The following is an 18,016-nucleotide window of genomic DNA, read 5'->3' as shown; positions in this document are numbered from 1 at the left end:
GGGCCTGCGCTCCTTCTGCCCTCTGTGATCCTGTTTGCTGCTCTGTGAAATGGGAGCTATGACCTGTGACCTGCAGGTGGTGAGAGAGTGTGAGACGTGCCTTACAAAGCATGTTTCCCGCTCCAGGGGACATAAGAAAGGAGGTCCCAGGTTTCCTCACCACCTTCCTCTCCTACCGCTAGAATGTCCAGCTTCGTCGAGCCACCTGACATCGTGAAGAAACTGTCCTGGGTAGAAAACTACTGGCCAGACGACGCATTGCTGGCCAAACCCAAAGTGACCAAGTACTGCCTGATTTGCGTGAAGGACAGCTACACTGACTTCCACATCGACTCCGGGGGCGCTTCTGCCTGGTACCACGTGCTCAAGGTGAGCCACGCCCCTCAGGGCACCTTGGCCTTGCCGTGGCCATGATCCGTCCACAAGATTGTCTGCAGTCCCCACGAGCCCTGACTGTGGCCAGGTTGCCACTTCCCAGAGGGACACCAGACCATCCATCCCTGGGACAGGAGGCCATGGAGATGTCTCTGGGTGTAGGGGCAGGGGTGCGTGTGGGACCAGAGGATTGCATGAGCATCTTTTTCTCATCGGATTCAGGCTCGTTAACAATTGGGTGAGGCTGCTGGGTGACCGTGCCCTTAGAGAAGAAAGGTGGGTGTTGCGAAGACATCCTGGAAGAGGGGCCAACCATAGCCAGGGCCCTGCACAGGAGCCAGCAGGCAGGATGGGGGCATCTGGGCGGGCAGGGAAGGCTAGGAGCCTCATCATCGATGCCGAGAGAGGGAAGTCAGAAGAAAACTGAGATGTAAATAGCAACAGAAACAAAGGAAACCCTAAGCTGCGGGCTCCCCTCAGCTGCTAACTGAGCTTCTCCAGACCAGCTGGAGCTGGGCTGGAGCTGGAGCTAGAGCTAGAGTGGGGGCGGGTGTGTGTGCTGATCTCACCTCTGGGCGGCCCTGAGCAAGTCACTGGGGCATCCTCGGAACCTGCCTTGGCCCTGCTTCCAGTGCAGAGCCCCTCCCGGGGCCTGGCATAAGACTGCCTGGGACACAGTGGCATCGTCTGACCCAGACTGGGATCCAAGTAGCTCTCAAGAGCGGAGCTACCTGGAATGCCTTTCACAGCCAGTTACAGCTTTATTTGCAGCCTGGGCACCCACACCATTTGTAGTGTCTCAAAACAATGTCATGTGGGATTATGGGCTTTGGCTCTTGACTGTGCCGGGGGCCCAGATACCCAGAACCTTCCTAATACACACACTTCTGAATTGCAAAGCTCCTGTGCCCTCAGTGTTGCAGGCAGGAGTCGTCGACCCGGGCAGGGTACTTTTCACGTTAGGACCTATCCGTTGCACTCCCCACCCTGGTCCTGGCATGGGCGGCTCTGCCAACAGGCTCTCTTGGCAGGGGGAGAAGACCTTCTATCTCATCAGGCCAGCCTCGGCCAACATCTCCCTGTACGAGCGCTGGCGGTCTGCATCTAACCACAGCGAGATGTTCTTTGCCGACCAGGTGGACAAATGCTACAAGTGTATCGTCAAGCAGGGCCAGACCCTCTTCATCCCCTCAGGTGAGTGCGGGCAGCTTTGGGGACCATATCCTAGGGCTTGCCAGCCCTCATCAAGGTTACTGTCCTGTCCCTTGGACCGTGTCCCCACCACGGGATCTCTCAGCATCCCTGGCGTGGCTGCTCCCTTGTCCGGAGCTTAATGCCACCCCAGCCCAGTCCCTGGAGAGGGGCCAGCAATGGGGCTTGTGTTCTCTGGTCAGCATGGGCACTCCTCACCGCCGAGGCCACCTTGGAGCTGTGCAGCCAGTCAGTCTCCTTCACAGCTTGGCTGGACTCACTGTGACAGAGCCCATGGCTGGAGTCCCAGCTCAGAGAGCCTTGTGTGGGGACAGCAGCCACAGCATCAGAGCCAGTGAGGGAGGAGGGTGCTAGCTGCTAATTAAAGTGCTATTAGGGGACATTTTTAGTCTGTGCTGAAGGAGAAAGCCCGTTGTGAGCCACTATGTGCCCGTAGATGATGTTAGAACAAATCCCAGACACCCTGCTGTTTCACTTAAATATTCCACTATTTCTAAAGGACTTCCTTTCCTTCTAAAGTAACATAGCTACAATAGTGTCCTCACACCTTGAACAATTAACAGCAATTCCCTAGTGTCATCAGATAGCCAACTGGTGTTCAGATTATTGAATTGTTTTATAGGTTTTTTTTTTTTTTTTTTCATTTTAAATAAGTATTACACGGAGGCCCTCACATTTTAATGATTTATAAGCCTCAGAATCTTCTGTGATCTCTGGGTCCCCCCTCCCTCTGTCAGCTCCCTCACAGTCAGAGCTATTGAGGAAAGAGCTGTGGATTTCCCAGGGTCTGGCCCAGGCTCTGTCTCCAAGGATAACCTGGGGACCAGTCCCAGCTCTAGGGGCGATGTAGCTGCCTCGGCCTTGTCTCCTGCCCCTGAGTGCGGTTGGGACGCCAGGCAGCCGGACCCAGGCTGGGGCTTCCTCTCTCCATCTGAGTACTGTCCTCACGTGGCCTGAGCTAGTTCCCTCCGCTCTGGGCCTCGGGTTCCTTGTCTGTGTGGTGCAGGGCTGGACTGACTGGTCTGTGCCGCCTCAGATACAGCCGCCCCCCTGACCCTCTAACATGGAGGCTGGGGTAGGGCCAGGCCCAGAGAGCTTCTCCCAGGGAGGCTGCAGGCTGCTGGTGAGGCTGCAGAGGTGGACAGGGCATCAAGGCACAGGCGAGCAGGAGCTGGAGCCTGGGCTGCGCTGCGGAAGGCCTGTGTGGTGTCCGCCGCTTCCTGATCTGGAGCCATGAGAAGCCCATTCGTGGGAGCAAGGTAGGGCGCCAGCCACTCCTGTCTCTCTCCCAGGCTGGATTTACGCCACGCTCACCCCTGTGGACTGCCTGGCCTTCGCGGGACATTTCCTCCACAGCCTGAGTGTGGAGATGCAGATGAGGTAGTGCCCGCCGCGCTGCTGCCCTCTGGCTCTGTGGGGCACCGTCCTCCCTCCAGCTGGGTGGGTGCCAGACACCTGGGGCTGAGTCCTGGCTCAGCCTGCCCGTGGGTGGCCTGGACATGACCGTCAGCCTCAGTGGGCCTCGTCATGATGTGGGAAGGAGGAGGTGGGCTCTGGGGTCGTACAGGCTGGCCCCTCCAGGCATCTGGCTGCTGGACGGTCATAGTTGCCCTTGCTGGGGTTGTGGCTGCTTAAAAAGCTGTTGCCTTCTCTTCTCGGGCACTGACCGAGCTCTCATGGACCCTGAGTCTTGCAGCCACCCAGGGCAGTTGTCCCTGGTCCACCTCAGCTATGCAGGGCCCAGTGGGGAGGCCTGAGCTGGTGTGTCTGGGGCCTGGATTCATCCCCAGCATCGCCTGCTTGATGGTCAGTGCACTGAGAACAGCTCTTTGGTGGCTTCCAGAGCATATGAAGTGGAAAGGAGGTTGAAACTGGGCAGCCTGACTCAGTTTCCCAACTTTGAAACTGCCTGCTGGTACATGGGGAAGCATCTGCTGGAGGCATTCAAAGGTACTGGTCACTCCAGGGTGGGCGTCCAAGCCTGGGGCTCTTGGCTGTGGGGGCAGCCAGACACGGGTCAGGGATGACTGTCTGGGTGTGAGTACTGCCTTCCTGTGGCCTGAGCATGTCCCCTTGGGACTCAGCCCCAGGCCTCAGTTTCCCCATCAGTATAATGCAGGACCAGATTGAACAGGTTGGACCTCTCCTTCTGATTAGACTGCCCCTTGTTTTAGAAAGAATGCTGGGCTGCAGGTTGAGAGGGGCGAGTGTGCATGGCTATGGTACAGGTATCAATAACACCTGCTCCACCCTCCATACTTGCCTCCATTGGGAAGGTGGGGCCCTGGCTCTGTCACCAGCTGAGGAGTGGGTGTGAATGAGCTCTGGGTCCCCTTAGGATCCCTCAGGGGCGTGGTAGCTAGACCAAGAGGCAGGCTTATGGCTCAGTCCTGGACCTCTGGACGCACCGTGGCATCCCTGGGCTGCCCCTTCTGTCCCAGGCCACACCTTGCCTGGCCACACCCTCAGAGATGAGAGCAGGTGGCTCCCGGCAGCCTGTTCAGGTCTCCAGACTCTGCCCAGCAGTGTGAGGGAGCCTGCAGGAGGGTTTGCGTTTGTGTGTGATTTCCTTTCTCTGTATGCCCTTCACCAGAAGTTGCTCTTTTCTGGATCTGATAGCAGCCGTGAGCTCTTTTATCCAGAACTCTTTGCACTCTGGCCCTAACTGGAGAAGGTAAAATGGTCCTTAGTCATGGCTGGCCAGGTTTCAATAAGATTTTCCCATTGCTTCCCAAATGTGGAGACCTGAGCTTGACTCTGGCAGAAGGAAGTGCCCAGGATGGGAGTCTAGCCCTGTCCTCAGGGGACTCGTGCCAGGGAGGCGGGGATCAGGGCAGCACTCGGGATGCCACCCCACAGGGCCAGCCTGACTACTGGCCAGCTAGGCCACTGTGGCCATGTCCTCTCTGCCCTGGGTCCCCCTCTCTGAGAGGATGACAGTTCAGTTGGCCCCCAGGACTGAGAGGAGCTGCAGTGGCCCTAGTGAGTCAGAGCCCTGGAGCCCTCTCCAATGAGAAGAGGGAGGGGTGGCCCACGGCAGGAGCCCACCTCCCAGCTGAGCTGTGGTTGGTCCTTGCACTGTGCTGAGGGGCACCATGAGGTGGGAAGAGGTGCGTGGGGATGCCTGGTGTGGGCCTGGGGACAGCCTGTGGCCTGGGTCTTGGAATGACTTGGCCCCTTGCTCAGGCAAGGCTAGGGTATTGGACAGAGTGAGGAGAGCCAGGCAGCCTGTGTTAGGGGCCTGGAGAGTGAGACAGTGGGAGCATGGTGGCAGGGCCAGTGTTTCCTCTTGCAGGGCAGGCCACCGGGACGATGGGCGTCCCCAGGTTCCAAGAGGAACGGTTGGCAGTTGGGCTGGTGGCCATGGGCAGAGGGGGACCTCTGGAAGGCTGGACCTGGTGTCCCCTGGTCTGGCTGTGTGGCTGGGCATGAAGGCACCTGTGCCAGGGGCATCCACCCACCTCACCTGTGTCTCCTTCCCAGGCTCTCACAAATCTGGAAAGCAGCTGCCCCCTCATCTAGTCCAAGGAGCTAAAATTCTCAATGGTGCTTTCCGATCGTGGACGAAGAAGCAGGTAGGACTCATGTCACAAATGCCCTAGGGCAGGAGAGCGGTGACAGGCAGGAGGACCTCCCCGGGGACCCAAGAGCAATGTCCAGGGCTTGTCTTGCTTCAGTGAGATCCGGCCTAGGAAGGATGGTGGCGCTCCCCTGCCTGGCTTGGCCATGGGTCCTGCTCTCCACTGACTGGGCCACCTGAGGGCTGGGGGAGGGTGGATGTAGATGCTGAGTTCCTCCATCAGGGGCTGACAGCTTTGTCTCAAGTTGGTGGGAGAAGGGTGAGCAGGTGCCAGTGTGTCCTGGGAGGAAGGTGCTCTGCGGGTAGAGAACAGATAGCCCTGGTGGGATGACACTGTGTGAGCACAGAAAGGCCTGGCATTTGGTGGGGGCGGGGAAGGACTGGGGGAGTGGCTGGCCCCAGGACAGGGAGTTCTGGGGATGCCCTGTTGGCTCCTCCTGGCTGGCCCTGGCATCAACTCAAAAGCCAAATTGACTGATTGGGTACAGCACCCCAGCCACCTTGCTCTGTGACCTGGGAAGCCCCTCCCTGCGACCCTCCCGATGATACTCCCGTGTGCGCCTCCACAGAAGCTGCTTTCTGTGTTCCTTAACATCTTCCTTTGCTTTTGGCTGCAGAAGGGAGGGGAAGGTCTAGCTCAGCCTTGGGCACCCTCTGGGCCAGTGTTTCCTGCTGGGGCTCTCATTGTGCAGAGGCACCGTGTCCGCTCCTGAGAGGACGACCCTCTCCCAGGCCAGGGAGGGCTAGTGGAGGTTTTCAGGAAGCCTTCAGGAGGGGAAGGCCAGGCTGCAGGGGATACTGTGTGTAGCCTGCCTCTCTCGTGGGTGGGCCAGGCAGGAGAGGCAGTCGGTGAACTTCCAGGGTCATCCTGCAGCCACCATCTCGCTCAGGCTTCAAGGCCCAGGGCAGTCCAGGGCGCTCCTCCCACCTCACCTCAGCCGTGTGGCCCGGTGGAGTAGCCTCTAACCAGGAAGACGGGATGGGACCCATGTCCACTCCATAGCCTGCTGGTGGTGGCCTCAGACAAGCTTGTCCCCTCTGGTTCTTGATTTGTCCACCTATTGATGGGGGTCACAGCAGAGACCTCTTCCAGGACAGAGTGTGGCTGGGAAGCCCCTGGCCTCATGCTCGTCTGCAGATGCAGGTCAAGGGGCGTGTCTGGTGCTGACCCTGGGCCTGGTTGTCCCACAGGCTTTGGCAGAGCATGAGGACGAACTCCCGGAGCACTTCAAACCTTCACAGCTCATCAAAGACCTGGCCAAAGAGATCCGGCTCAGTGAGGTGGGGCCGTGCCTAGGTGCTGGGCTGGACCTCTGGGGATGGGGGAGGGCCTCCTGTCTTTCTCTGGGCCTGAGGGCCTGCCTGACACAGAACTGCCAGCTTGGGAAGGCCAGTGCCCCACACGGTCCCCCCTGCACTCTCCTGGGCGAGCTTGCTTTTGTAAGGGCTCAGGGTCCCAGGTCTCTGGCTGGGTCTGTGTCTTGGTGTGAGTGTGTAGGGACTGAGAGATGGTACCGGTCCCTCTGAAGCTCCCATGGGGAGGGCACTCTGTGGGAAGAGCCCCTGATTCAGCCCCTCGAGTCCCAGGTTGTGTGATCCTGGATGAGCCTCCAGCCGCTGTACTTGGGGTAGGACAGAAGAGCCTTGGGGAGAGCAAGTGACTTATGGCCTGTGGCGGGTGTGAGTGTATTGCACAACAGCATGGGGTGGGTGTGAGGGTGTCACATGATGGTATGGGGTAGTGAGCCTTTCTGGGCTGACAGCTCCCTGCCAGCCAGGCAGTGAGGGTCTCCAGCGTCCTGGTATGTGGACCCTCCTGGGCCACAATTTGGCAGAAGCAGCATGTGACCCTCTCCTTTCTGTACCCCAGAATGCCTCCAAAGCCATCCGACCGGAAGTGAATACTGTCGCCTCGTCAGATGAGGTTTGTGACGGCGACCGGGAGAAGGAGGAGCCCCCCTCTCCCATTGAGGCCACCCCACCTCAATCCCTCCTGGAGAAAGTGTCCAAAAAAAAGACTCCCAAAACTGTGAAGATGCCCAAGCCGTCCAAAATCCCCAAGCCTCCAAAACCCCCTAAGCCCCCAAGGCCCCCCAAAACACTGAAGCTCAAAGATGGAGGCAAGAAGAAAGGGAAGAAGTCCCGGGAGTCAGCCTCACCCACCATCCCCAACCTGGACCTGCTCGAAGCCCACACCAAGGAGGCACTGACCAAGATGGAGCCGCCCAAGAAGGGCAAGGTGGGCCCCCCACACCCTGACTCCCCACCTCGTCACCAGGGGTGATAGAGATAGCTGGGGCCCATTGTCTTGTTCTCCAGGGGCCCCTGGGAGAATGTGGGGGTCTGGGCCCTTGCTGTGGGTTCAGTTGGCCCAGAAGATGCACTTTTCTGCCTGGTCCTGACCCAGTCCTGCTGTATCCAGGCCCAGACCCCCCAGGGTGGACAGGCTCTGCCCCAGCAAGCCACAGAGCAGTGGGTCTGGAGAGAGGCCCTCATTGAGGAAGGCAGCACAATGTGTGTGTGCTGTGGCAGGGGTGGCACCCAGGAGGGCCAGCTGGTGGAGGAGGCACGGTGGTTTTCCGGGAGGGAATGTCTCATTTAGGTTTCCTAACCAGATGGGCAGTTGCCAGTGGATAAAGAAGCACTTGGTCCTCCCTGGGGCCAAGGGATTGAGGCTGAAGCCTGAAGGTAGATGAGGTATCTGTGCAGGAACAACAGGGAGAACGCCACTGGAGGGGAGGGGGTTCAGGGGTGAGAACAGGAGCAGGGTTGCTGTGATAATCTGAGCCCCTGTGGACAGTGAGAGAGATGGGCCCAGCTCTGAAGACCCACTCTGACTAGAGGATCTTAGGTCTGAGCTTCAGGAACCATGAACTTCTGAGATCAAGCACTACTGAGTGTGATCTGCCAGGAGGAGGCTGTTATCCACTTCCTGGGGCCAGGACACTTCAGGGATAGCACCACAGGAGTATAGTGGGATTACATCTGTGTAGTCCCGATTTTGTGTTCTCTTTCTCAGGGCAAGTGTGAATGAATGCATGGACAAATGAACAGGTGGCTACATGGCTGGATGAATGGGTGAATAGATGGACAAATGGATGGATAAATGAATGAATTGATGAATGACTGGTTGGATGGATGGTTGAATGGATTAACAAATGGATGAATAGATGAATGAATGGATGGATAGGTGAACAAATTGATGGATGGGTGATGGATGAATAAATAAATGGATAGATGGGTAAATGGGTAGATGGATGGAAGAATGAATAAGTGAATGGATGGGTGGATGGATGATGAATGGATGGGTAGATTAATGAGTGGATGGATGGATGGATGAATAGGTGGATGGATAGATGAGTGCATAGATGGATGAATGGATGGATGGGTGGATGGATGAAAGAATGGATTGCTGGGTGGGTGGATGGATGGATTGGTGAATAAATGGATGAATGAACAAATGATGGATGGATGGGTAGATGGATCAATGGATGAATGAATAAATGGATGGATAGATGAATGAAAAAATGAATGGGTAGAGAGATGAATAAACGGACAGATGAATAAATAGATGGAAAGGTGATGAACAAATGGATGGGTGGATAAACGAATGGATGAATGGGTGGGTGACGAATGAACATATGGTGAGTAGATGGATAGATGGATGAATGGATGGATGAACAAAAGGATGGATGGATGAATGGGTGGGTGGATGAATGGATAGATGAACTAATGATGGATGGACAGATGGATGGATGGAGGAATGAATGGATAGATGGATGAATGAATGGTTGAGCAAATAGATGGATGGTTGATTGAACAAATGGATGGATAGATGGGTGAATTGACCAATAGATGGATGAATGAATCAATGAATGAATGGATGGGTAGATGGGTGGATGGGTGGATGAATGAGTGAGTGGATGGGTAGATGAATGAATGAACAAAAGGATGATGGATGGGTACATGAATGGAGGAATAGATAAATGGATAGATGGATGAAGAAATGGATGGATGGATGCATGGAAGAATGAATAGATGAATAAATGGGTGGGTGGGTGGGTAAATGGATGCATGGATGGGTAGGTGAATGAAGGCATGAGCTGCAGACGCATGGGATAGGAGAGAAGAAATCTTTGTGGCCCAAGGGAGTCCACCAGCCCTCTGTGTCTGCCTTTGGGTCACAGCAGCCCTTTCTTCTAGGCCACAAAGAGCGTCCTGAGTGTGCCCAACAAAGACGTGGTCCACATGCAGAATGATGTGGAAAGACTGGAAATTCGAGAGCAAACCAAGAGCAAGTCAGAGGCCAAGTGGAAGTACAAGGTGAGACGTGCATGTGTGCATGCATGTCAGCTCGGTGAGTGTGAGTAGAGATGTGAGTCTGTGAGGCTCTGCGTGTGTGAAGGAATGTGCCGATGTGTCTGCTTGTCCCGAGCAGGTGGTGCCATGGGGTGTGGCTCTGTGGGTCTGAATTGTGTGTGGGCACCTATGGACTACCTTCCTCTGAGTTGGTTGGGATGCAAGAGGTTGAGTGTGTCATCCTGTATGTTGACAGTGTTTCCCTTCACTGTCTACACTCTGGTTTTCATTCCCACTCCCTAGGGGACAGGCATCATTGAGGCATTGAGTCCATGGGGTGCAGACTCCTGAGCACCTCGCAGTGGCCCGGGTGGCCACCAGAGCTATGGGTGACTTTCCATAGGCATGTTCCCAGCAACTGCCTCTGCCCATTGACACTAGTCGGGGTCCTGACCCCCCACTCCTCTGTGGGGCTCAGGGACGGCCCTGCTGTTGCTTTTCAGAACAGCAAACCGGACTCCTTACTGAAGATGGAAGAGGAGCAGAAGCTAGAGAAGTCGCCTCTAGCTGGAAACAAAGACAACAAGTTCTCTTTTTCTTTCTCCAACAAGAAACTCCTTGGGTATGTGAGTGCCTGGATGGGAGGGGTGACCTCACACGTACCCCACATCACACACACACCATGCACACTGCGTTATACACACTGCCTTATACCACACACACACATGCATTACACACACAATGTGCACGCACTCTGCATCTCACACACACCGTACACTGCATTACACACAGTCACACATGCCGTACGTCACACACCCCATACATACACAGCCTTTGGCTGACACACCTCTGGTGACCCCTCTCCCTCTGAGCTGCTGACCTCAACTGACTGCAGCCCTGTTCCCGGCACATCATCTATTCAGGGCCTAGACACCAGCAGAGCTGCCTCCCCGCCTCCCGCTACGTTCTCCCTGCAGGGTGGGTGTGAGGACGCAGACATCCCTGGGTGGGGTTGGGCTGGAAGATGCAGCCAACCTGCAGTGAGGGGTGGGTCCCTCAGGCAGGGAGGGAGGCTGTGAGACTCTGCGACTGTTAGGATGTGTGGCTCTTGTGAGCCGGTGCTGGGGATGTGAGAAGGGGACAGAGTCCTGGGCTTTTGGAGCCCAGTGGCCAGCGGGGAGGACCTGGTGTGAAACCAGCATGGGACCCTGGGTGCTGAGGATGGGACCCATCTGGGAGTCAGGAGGGTCTCCTGGAGGAGGAGGTGCTGAGCAGAGATTAGGGGATGTGTCTGGGAGGTATGTGCTTGCTGAATGAGCCTTGGGGTGAGGTGAGGGATGCTGAGGGTTTTGAGCCCAGTGGTAGCCTGAGAGCCTCTTGGTTCCAGTGGCAATACTTGGGCCTGTGTGTGCTCCTGGTGCATGGGTCATGTCACCTGCTGAGGCCCCACACCTGGCCAGAGTCAGACAGGTCCCAGTGGGAGGGGCGGCCACTTTCTGCAGCAGCCACTGATTAACTAGGCTGGGTCGTCATTTCCTCACTGAAGGGATGGGAGGAGAGGGCTTCTTTCTGGGTGGTGGAGAAAGAGAGCGTTGTCCAAGCAGAGCCTTGTGAGGGCCAGGGAGCTCAGGGCAACAGGCGAGCCCGGTCAGCCAAGGGGCAGGTCTGTGGGGTCCTGGGCCTGCCCAGCTTCATGGCCCGGGGCATGTTGCTTGCTTTATCTGAAGTTCTGCTTCTGGGTTCCTGGGAAGCTATTAAACAGCATTCACTCTGTGACCCTGCTAGGGAGTTGAGGATGGTGATGAGAAAGGCCAGCATGACTCTAGCCTGTGAACACTTGTGTGTTCTTGGCTCAGCCTGTAAGGCAGCAGGGTTCGCCGCCCCTTCACTTAGAGCATTGAAAGCAGCCTCGCCCTGGTGCTCTATCCAGGTGTCTGTACTTCTGTTTGCGTGGAATTGGAGCTGTTTGAAGTTCGAGACTTTTCTGCCTCAGCCTGTTGTCCCAGCTACTATATGGAGAGAAACCTATCCTCAAATCCTTGGGATGGCCAAGATCAGAGCTGCGTGCAGGCCAAACTCTGAAGTAGTTCTCCCTTGCCTCCACAGGGAGACAAGTTACATGCTTTTTTTTTTGAGACAGAGTCTTGCTCTGTCACCAGGTGCCAGGCTGGAGTGCAGTGGCACAACCTCAGCTCACTGCGATCTCTACCTGCTGGGTTCAAGCAATTCTCCTGCCTCAGCCTCCTGAGTAGCTGGGACTACAGGCGCACGCCACCATGCCCAGCTAATTTTTGTATTTTTTTAGTGGAGATGGGGTTTCACCATGTTGGCCAGGATGGTCTCGATCTCTTGACCTCGTGATCCGCCCTCCTCGGCCTCTCAAAGTGCTGGGATTACAGGCGTGAGCCACCACGCCCAGCCACACTATTTTTTTAGACTGTTACATCTATCCTGTAGCCCTGGCTCTGAGTTTATTTTTCCAGCATAGCTATGGAGAAAAAAATAGGGAAGTTGGATCCTATTCCTTTTAAAGACCAATTCAGCATGTGCCAGGGTTCCCAGGCAGGCTGGAGGCAGGGCTTAAGCTTGTCCACTGGCCCTGGGACAGTTGGGGGGTCACTGACTTGAGCATCTAAATTGCCTGGAGAAGGGCTGTCTCTGCCTGAATGCGGGATTGGGGGCGCACAGCGTTGTGTAGGAGGCCATGGGGTTGGGGAATGTCCCCTCCTGTGGGCAGGTAGCTTCCCACAGTGGGGGCTCAGGGCCCAGCCTGGCCTCCTGTCCACAGAGGCTTGGGCCCTCAGCCCTCCTCCTACCTCAGCTGGGCCTGAGGCTTCTTCAGATGGAAATTCAAATAATCGGGGCACCGTCTGCCTCCTGGAGGCCATCCCGCCGTGGCCCTGGCAGGGGACCTCTTGGGAGGTCCCACCTGTCTGCTGGCTATGGGGCTGTGTGGATGCTGCTGACCCGCTCGCTTCTGCCCTAGCTCCAAGGCGCTCAGGCCCCCGACCAGCCCTGGTGTGTTCGGGGCCTTGCAGAACTTCAAGGAGGACAAGCCCAAGCCCGTGCGGGACGAGTATGAGTACGTGTCGGACGACGGCGAGCTCAAGATCGACGAGTTTCCCATCAGGAGGAAGAAAAACGCCCCAAAAAGGGACTTGTCCTGTGAGTTGGGAGGGGGTGTCGGGGAGGTGGTGGGAGAGAGGCCCGGCGCGTCCCCGAGAGGTCCTCCCGGGGTGGCCGGCTCCCCGCAAGCGGCCGGCTGGACTCCCGTCTGCTGTGCTTTCAGTCTTGTTGGATAAGAAGGCCATGCTGCCCACGCCTGTCACGAAGCCAAAGCTGGAGTCGGCAGCGTACAAGGTGAGCTGCTTCTGGGCCCTCAGTCTCGGAGGCCATCTCTAGGCCGTCCCCAGGGCTGTGGTTGGAGCAACTCCAGGGCGGTGTCTGAGGGTGCTTCTTACCTTGCCCCCCCTTTCCTGAGCGTTCTAAGGTCACATCCAATTCAAAGACACAGTGGTCATCTCTGCTGGGGCATGTGAGGGCGTGTCCCTGCTGAGCCCCCTGCTGGGGGACGTTATCAGGATCTAAGTCTGTCAGCTGTTTTCCTCCAGCTGGAGGTCCCTCTGGGGCTGCAGGCCCTGCCCCCGCCTCTCCATCCAGTCATGGCAGCGTCTCTTTACATGTGTGACATCCTGGGGCTCCCTCCAGTAAGGGTTCCTTTGAACCAGAGCTCCTCTGTGAATACGGCACACAGCGTGAAGACAGTTTGGTCCTTTGTGGTCCTGGGAGAGCTCTGGCACCTGCCTCTGCCCCGTGCGTCCGTGTGCTGGCCATTCATCTGACCCAGCAGTGTTCATAAGAAGCGCAGTGCTCTTTAAAAACGTTTAAAAAACTAATTTAATCCCTAAAGGGAAAAAGTAGCCCCCTCCTAACTCCCGGGCCACTCCGGTGGCTGGACCCTCCCCTGACCGGTGCCCTGTCTCTTGAGCAGCAGAGTGACGACTCCTCAGACGAAGGTTCACTGCACATCGACACGGACACCAAGCCCGGCCGCAATGCCAGGGTCAAGAAGGAGAGCGGGAGCTCCGCAGCCGGCATCTTGGACCTGCTGCAGGCCAGCGAGGAGGTCGGCGCCATGGAGTACAACCCTAGCAGGTGGGCCCTACCACCCAGCAGCACCCAAGAGCAGGGACCAGGCAGGCCCGGGGCTGGTCCTCGGCCACGGTGCTGGGAGCCTGTGAGGTGGACTCACAGCCAGAGCCAGTGCTGAGCCACCCCCGGGCCTGGGCAGGAGGGCACACCACAGGGTACAGATGCTGGACTGGTTGGTCTCACTGGGGCTTTACTTTCAAACAGGGCTTATTTTTCTTATGATGGTCCCTGAATTCTCTCAGAACCACAGGTTTTTAGTTTTAAGTGTCAAGACTTTTTTTTTCTCCACGTGGAAATCTTCTGGGAATTTCCACATATGCTACAGACAGGTAACCCAGGGGCAGAGCTGCAGCCCCCTCATGGTATCCCTGGGGGCCACAGCTGCCATGGGGAGCACAGCCCTCCTGGTCCTCATGACAGCTGCAAATTCCCATTGCACAGAGGGGGGAAACTGAGGCTCTGAGGGATTCCACTTCCACATGGCCACACTGCTAGGGAGCGACAGAGGCAGGCCCAGAATCCCCGTCTGCCTGATTCCGGAACCTGAGCTTGGGGTCCTGGAGGGTTGACTAGTGCTGGGCAGTGACGTCTGGGTCTACGTACGTGACTGGTCCCTGTGCAGCAGGGACTTGGCTTGAGGAAGACAGAGCCCGTGCTTGGGTCCTACTCAGTTCCCAAGGTCTGCCTCTGAGACTGGTTTCCAGAATCCCTGGGCAACCCAAGGTCGTGCTGCCCACTGCTCCACACAGCCCCGAGCTTGCTCCGTGGGCAGGCGAAAGCCGCAGGCCAGGCCTGCTTTTAGACAGATGGGGGAGGGGGCGGGCTTGGTCAAGGTGGATTAAGGGCTTGATTGAAAAGAGCTTTTGCTAAATCAATCAGCTGTATTTTATTTCATAAATTACTGTTTCACATGCAGTATTACGTTCACCTGGTATTGATCACAGAGCCAGCTGTAAGGTGCTTTCTTTTATTGGGAGTGGGGACAGATTTCCTGCTTGGCACTAGGTGGTTTCTGTCCGTGTTAAGCTCCTTCTGCAGAGATGTGCTTGTAGCTGGGGGTGAAGCCTGGCTGTGAGCTTCTCTTTCTAATCGGAGGCTGTGGTGCTCCACACAGCTCTTCTGGGGATGCCCGTCCTCTGGGAAGAAGTATTCGCTAGCCAACACCTCAGTGACTGGCCTCAGTGGTGGGAGAGGCCCCTAAACACCCTAGGCCCCTCTGAGGTCCATGGAGAGGCCTTGGGGTCCTGGAGGTGGGGGGTGTCTGAGGCCACCCAGGATGAGGGCAGACAAAGCCAAGAGCCTGGGGGCCACCAGGTGCATTGTTGTGGGCACCTTCGGACTTGCAGGGGGCATGGAGATGGGGACAGAGATGGGGAGGGTTTTGTGCCTGTCTGTGAGGAGGCGCTGTGTCCTGGGCTCCTGGCTGTGAATCTCAGCCCAGGAGTTGGGCAGTCCATTCGTGGACACACTGATAACAAGAGATCCAGAGCTTCCCCACCGAGCCCGTGCCTTGGGGGAGTGTGCCCGCCAGGGGCCACTGAGGGCGCCGGCCCCCTCATCCCGCTGCAGGCAGTTCCTCTCCGAAAGCCTCCCATTTGGAACGTAGGTCAGTTTTTGATGGTCCATTTGCTCTGTTTTAAGTATGGGCTGCTTGGAAAAAACAGCTCAAGAAAATGGAGGAAAATATGTTAATTTATTGTGGATCGTTTGCTCAGTGTTTACTGCTGGGGGAAGAGGAGAGTATTTCGGTATGATAATTGGGGGATTAATGTATTATTTTCCATGCTGACTAGTTAAATGTTGCTCATTGATTCACCAGCAACCCTGTGGGACCTAGGCATGCAGGCCTCACCCTCTTGGTTTGTCCAGATGGCATGGCATGGACCCTCACAGTGGGTGTCCCCGGCCAACCCCCCGTGGCTGGGTGCAGGCCCCTCGCCCTCCAGTCTGTCTGGCCTTGCAGGCCATTTGAGGAGTCAGGGCAGGGCCTGCCAGAGGCTGCAGGGCAAGCTGCATGCTCTGGTTGGCTCCTGAGTGGGGGCGGGAGAGCATGTTCCTGCAGAGATGTCAGTGAGGGCTGGAGTGACCGCACTCGCTCAGGCAGGCGCTCAGCACCGAGGCTTGTGTGGCGGGGCAGTGTGGTCCCGGCACTGTGGGGGCGGCTCCTGGCGGTGCCTTCTGATGAGCTCTAGAAGCTGACCATGCTTGATTTTCCCACTGTTGTGGCTTTTGAACCTCAATCCCGTTCAGTTCCTGTGAAACCCAAAAAGCGGTGCAGTCCAGTGTGTCTCAGACAAGGCCTGGTAGGTGCGCTGGTGAGGGCTGCAGTGAGGGAGACTCCGCTGGCACAGGGTGTGCCCCTGAGTCTGCTGGACCCTCAGAGAGCAGTGAGTTCGGGCCTCAGAGCTGTCCTGCATGGGCAGCTTTTGTCCAGGTTGCCTCGCCAGCCCTAGGACTCCCTCTGTGTCTGGGCTTCCTGTAGCAGCTTCTTCTCCTTGTCCTGCTCCAGCAGAGCCTCGGTCTTAGGAGCTCTCTTGCTTCTGAGCAGGGACTTGCTCCGGTGGGGATGCTGCTTCGAGTACCTCAGTCTCTGTGTCTGGTGACACAGGGGGGCACATGCATGCAGAGCTGGGTAGCCTCCCTGCCACTGCGTTGGCCTTTCTTGTCTCACATTTGTGCTGTGTCTGGGGAGGGGTTCTGGGCACACAAGCCCCCACACAGTGCCTGAGTGTGCTCACAGTCACAGGCTTGCCAGCCTCTCCCATTTGAATGGTTTTACTGAAAGTGCTCCAGTGCTTCTGGGAAGTGGTGGAGAAGGGGGTGGGCAGCTTGAGAGACAGTGATGCTGATGCAGGAGTCCTGGAGAGGTGGGTCCAGGGAGCAGAGGGAGAGGGCAGCAGGCACCCTGTGTGCCCCACGTATGCAGTGACAGGTGTGGCTGGGCCTCTGCTGTAGTCCTGTGAGATGTTAGCGAGGGCAAGAGTGACTGCGCTTGCTTAGGCAGGCCCTGTAAGGGTTGGGTGGGCTGCCTTGTCGGGGCTGGGTTTGCGCCACAGGAAGTAGGCAGGAGTGAGGACTAGAAAGAGCCATTGCAGGGGGGTACCTGCTGGGCTACACACAGCATCTGGAGCCCAGGGCAGACCCCTGACTCAGAGTTTGCAGGTGGGGCCTGGGCCTCGACGTTTGTAAAACTGCCCAGATAGTTCTGGTGCACAGACAGCTGAGGGTCCTGGCCACAGGGGAAGGCGTGGACTGGGGTGGGGCAGGGCCCCATGAAGGGGTTAGGGATGGAGGGAAGTCCCCAAGGAGCCCAGGACTTGGCCTTGGGGGTCCTTGCCATTCTAGCCTCTGGTTCTGTAGAGTGACAGTAGTCATCCCATCTCTCCACTTTGTGAGCCTAGACAGGCTGATCACATACTGGGTATTTCAGAAGCTTCTTCTGGAAGGAGGGGAGCCAGTGTAGGCAGGAGGAGGTGTGTGCACAGATGAGGGGCAGAGGACGAGGATGCAGATGAGAGACAGACTGGGCACTATGGGAGGGGCCCCCCGAAGCTGAGAGCGGAGGGGAGTGGGGGTGGGGCAAAGAGAAAACCTGAGAGTCTGTGTGGAGCCTGCCAGAAGCAGGTGAGCTGAGGTGCAGATGTGCCTGTTCAGGTGCAGCTGCAGGTCCATGTGCAGGTGGGTGCAAGTGTAGATGCAGGTGCAGGTGTGGGGGTAGGTGCAGGTGTAGAAGCAGGTGTGGGTGTAGATACAGGTGCATGTGCGGGGGTAGGTGCCAGTATGGGTGTAGATGCAGGTGCAGGTGTAGATGCAGGTGTGGGTGTGGAGGTAGGTAGGCACAGGTGTAGATGCAGGTGTGGGTATGGAGGTAGGCATAGGTGTAGATGCAGGTGTGGGTGTGGAGGTAGGCACAGATGTAGATGCAGGTGTGGGTGCAGGTGGGGGGTAGGCACAGGTGTAGATATGGGTGTTGGTGCAGGGGTAGGCACAGGTGTAGATACAGGTGTAGAGTCAGGGGTAGGTGCAGGTGTAGATGCAAGTGTGGGGGTAGGTGCAGGTGTAGATACAGGTGTAGGTGTTGGGGTTGGTGCGGGTTTAGATGCAGGTTCAGGTGTGTGGGTAGATACAGGTGTAGATGCAGGTGCAGGGGTGGAGGTAGGCACAGGTGTAGATGCAGGTGCAGGGGTGGGGTAGGCACGGGTGTAGATGCGGGTGCAGGTGTGGGGGTAGGCCCAGGTGTAGATGCGGGTGCAGGTGTGGGGGTAGGCACAGGTGTAGATGCAGGTGCAGGTGTGTGGGTAGGCGCAGGTGTAGATGCAGGTGCAGGGGTGGGGTAGGCACAGGTGTAGATGCAGGTGCAGGGGTGGGGGTAGGCGCAGGTGTAGATGCAGGTGCAGG

At 57.1% G+C, this 18,016-nt stretch overlaps 1 protein-coding gene across 1 annotated transcript in view; it reads left to right on the top strand.

The window, feature by feature from the left end:
• The window catches only part of PHF2 (PHD finger protein 2), a 109,289-nt gene that overhangs the window by 84,023 nt on the left and 7,250 nt on the right, over positions 1 to 18,016 (top strand). Inside the window, exons 6-17 of the mRNA XM_039475045.2 lie at positions 183 to 369; positions 1,407 to 1,569; positions 2,880 to 2,967; positions 3,431 to 3,537; positions 5,071 to 5,162; positions 6,359 to 6,448; positions 7,038 to 7,406; positions 9,371 to 9,490; positions 9,970 to 10,088; positions 12,453 to 12,631; positions 12,756 to 12,826; positions 13,458 to 13,621. Of these exons, the coding sequence (XP_039330979.1) occupies positions 183 to 369; positions 1,407 to 1,569; positions 2,880 to 2,967; positions 3,431 to 3,537; positions 5,071 to 5,162; positions 6,359 to 6,448; positions 7,038 to 7,406; positions 9,371 to 9,490; positions 9,970 to 10,088; positions 12,453 to 12,631; positions 12,756 to 12,826; positions 13,458 to 13,621 (1,749 nt within the window). The remainder of the gene's footprint in view (positions 1 to 182; positions 370 to 1,406; positions 1,570 to 2,879; positions 2,968 to 3,430; positions 3,538 to 5,070; positions 5,163 to 6,358; positions 6,449 to 7,037; positions 7,407 to 9,370; positions 9,491 to 9,969; positions 10,089 to 12,452; positions 12,632 to 12,755; positions 12,827 to 13,457; positions 13,622 to 18,016) is intronic.

The sequence above is a fragment of the Saimiri boliviensis genome, chromosome 2, assembly GCF_048565385.1.
Source record: "Saimiri boliviensis isolate mSaiBol1 chromosome 2, mSaiBol1.pri, whole genome shotgun sequence".
NCBI classification, from domain to species: Eukaryota; Metazoa; Chordata; class Mammalia; order Primates; family Cebidae; genus Saimiri; species Saimiri boliviensis.
The sequence above is the reverse complement of the archived record's forward strand: the minus strand, read 5'-3'. Positions and strand labels throughout refer to the sequence as shown.